Genomic DNA, 3,018 nt, shown 5'->3' on the forward strand with positions numbered 1-3,018 from the left:
CCGGATACTCATGGAGGATGATTATAAACCGGTGGTGCAACCCCAAAGGAGGCTTAATCCCAACATGCAAGATGTAGTGAAAAAGGAGGTTCTTAAACTCTTAGATGCCGGGATGATATATCCCATTTCCGATTCACCTTGGGTTAGTCCCACACAGGTTGTCCCCAAGAAGGGGGGGATGACCGTTCTCATGAACGAAAAGAACGAGCTCATCCTTTCACGCACGGTCACGGGTTGGCGCGTGTGCATCGACTACCGAAAGTTGAATGATGCCACCCGTAAGGACCATTTCCCACTACCGTTCATAGATCAAATGTTGGAGCGTTTAGCCGGTCAACAATTCTATTGTTTCTTAGACGGCTTTTCCGGTTACTTCCAGATCCCCATTGCACCGGAGGATCAGGATAAAACCACTTTTACATGCCCTTACGGCACCTATGCGTACCGACGCATGCCATTCGGGTTATGTAACGCTCCGGCTACCTTTCAGCGTTGCATGGTCGCCATATTTCAGGATATGCTAGAGAATTCCATGGAGGTTTTCATGGATGATTTTTCGGTTTATGGTGATTCTTTTGAGGTATGTTTGAGGAATTTGGAGAGAATGTTAAAGCGATGTGTAGAGACGAAGCTTATGCTAAACTGGGAGAAGTGTCACTTCATGGTGACGGAAGGTATAGTGTTAGGGCATAAGATTTCTAGAGCGGGTATAGAGGTAGATCGTGCGAAAATAGATACCATTAGTAGGTTGCCTCCACCCACGAGTGTTAAGTCGATTAGGAGTTTTTAGGGCACGCGGGCTTCTATAGACGCTTCATTAGGGATTTTTCGAAAATCACCCGCCCCATGACCCGCTTGCTAGAGAAAGATGTTCCATTCGTCTTTGACGAGGAGTGTCTTAAAGCCTTCAACTTTTTGAAGGAACAGTTGGTTAGTGCCCCTATTCTTATCTCGCCCGACTGGAGCTTGCCCTTTGAGCTCATGTGCGATGCGAGTGACTATGCCGTTGGAGCGGTTTTAGGACAAAGAAAGGATAAGCACTTCCACCCCATCTACTATGCAAGCAAAACACTCAATGACGCTCAAGAAAACTACACTACCACGGAGAAAGAACTTTTAGCCGTAGTTTTCGCCTTTGATAAATTCCGCTCATACCTCGTTTTGTCCAAGACAATAGTTTTCACCGATCATTCCGCGTTGCGTTTTCTTTTCCAAAAGAAAGACGCTAAACCCCGACTCATCCGGTGGATTCTTTTGCTTAGTGAGTTTGATATTGAGATTAGGGACAAGAAAGGGGCCGAGAACGTAGCGGCCGACCACTTATCGAGGCTAGAGGATCCCAAGAGGGAAGAGATTCGTGAGGAGGAGATTGGAGATACGTTCCCTCACGAGTCTATAGAGTTTATTGAGGCCGAAAAAGAGGGATTGCCTTGGTTTTGCGATTTAGCAAATTATCTCTCTAGTGGCAATGTTGTGAAAGGGATGTCGCATCAACAAAGGAAGAGATTGTTTAGTGAGGCGAAGAAATATGTGTGGGATGATCCGTTTCTTTTTAGGATAGGAGGAGATAGAGTCCTTAGACGTTGTGTGTCGAGAGAGGAGGGTTGGAATATTATCAAGCATGTGCATGAAGGCCTTACGGGAGGGCATCATGGTGCCCACACCACCGCCCAAAAGGTATTTGACTGTGGTTTCTATTGGCCTACCGTCCTTAGAGATGCCGAAGAGTTCGTGAAGATGTGTGATGCATGTCAGCGAACCGGCAACATTTCAGCCAAAGATGAGATGCCTCAAAATCCAATACAAGTAGTAGAGGTTTTTGATGTTTGGGGCATCGATTTCATGGGACCCTTCCCAAATTCCAAAGGAAACCGTTACATACTTGTGGCCATCGATTACGTTTCCAAATGGGTTGAGGCTCAAGCTCTTCCCACAAACGAAGCCCGAGTTGTTTTGAATTTCCTTAAAAAGCTCTTTTCACGATTCGGACTCCTAAAGCCTTAATTAGTGACCGTGGCACTCACTTTTGCAATGCATTGATGGAGAAGTTGCTTGCACGCTACGGTGTCACTCATCGTTTATCTACCGCATATCATCCACAAACGAGTGGACAAGTGGAGAATGCGAACCGCGGTATTAAACGAATCCTAGAGAAAACCGTTGGTAAGAATAGGAAAGATTGGACCGATAAACTAGACGATGCTTTGTGGGCGTTTAGAACCGCCTACAAGACCCCATTAGGAACTACACCTTTCATGATCGTCTACGGGAAAGCTTGTCATCTCCCCGTCGAGTTAGAGCATAGGGCGCTTTGGGCTTTGAAAACCGTTAACTTAGATATGACCGAAGCCGCTAGGAAGCGTTTCTTCCAAATTCATGAGCTTGAGGAGCTTAGAGATACGGCATATGCTCGATCGTTGGGAATAAAGGAGAAAACGAAGATTTTGCATGATAAGAGGTTGCGGAAAGTGAAAGAGTTTAGCAAAGGCGACAAAGTGCTTCTTTACAACTCAAGGTTGAAGCTTTTTGCGGGTAAGTTGAAATCGAAGTGGTCGGGACCTTTTATGGTTCATTACGTGTTTCCGTATGGAGCGGTGGAGATCATGGATGAAAAGGATGGTCGTAGTTGGAAGGTGAACGGCCATCGTTTGAAGCACTACCTTGGAGGAGCAATAAACAAGGATGAGAAGGAGGTCACTCCTCTCGAAATCCCACCTAAAGCCACCAATTAGTGTTTTGGGTGAAAACCCAAGTGTACGGTTTGTATCCTTTGTATAAGAGTCTTCGTTTGAGTTTTTCTTGTGTTTTAACGCGTTTTTCTGTAGTTTTTCTGTTAGTGTTTTGTGTCGTTGAGAATTTTGCAGGTCTCATCATCGCTACGGAACGGAGAAAGCACGAGAAAAGAGGTCCCAGGTAAGTGTTTTAAACACTTAGATAAAATTTTGAGGTTTTTGGTTGGGTTAGGAAAGAGTTTGAAATTTTTCTAAGGCATGAACAAGGATTTTTCACGAAACATTC

At 45.1% G+C, this 3,018-nt stretch overlaps 1 protein-coding gene across 1 annotated transcript; it reads left to right on the forward strand.

Moving 5' to 3' along the window:
- Nucleotides 1-2,039: 2,039 nt before the first annotated feature.
- On the forward strand, nucleotides 2,040-2,732 carry LOC110875268. The gene has a single exon (XM_022123466.1). It carries the CDS (start codon nucleotides 2,040-2,042, stop codon nucleotides 2,730-2,732), a length of 693 nt encoding a protein of 230 aa, XP_021979158.1.
- The last annotated feature ends 286 nt before the right edge of the window (nucleotides 2,733-3,018 follow it).

This window comes from Helianthus annuus, chromosome 14, assembly GCF_002127325.2.
Source record: "Helianthus annuus cultivar XRQ/B chromosome 14, HanXRQr2.0-SUNRISE, whole genome shotgun sequence".
NCBI lineage: Eukaryota > Viridiplantae > Streptophyta > Magnoliopsida > Asterales > Asteraceae > Helianthus > Helianthus annuus.

Bases quoted from the DNA above. Each gene is read 5' to 3' on its own strand.
- LOC110875268 (XM_022123466.1), top strand. From the start codon at position 2,040: ATGGAGAAGTTGCTTGCACGCTACGGTGTCACTCATCGTTTATCTACC.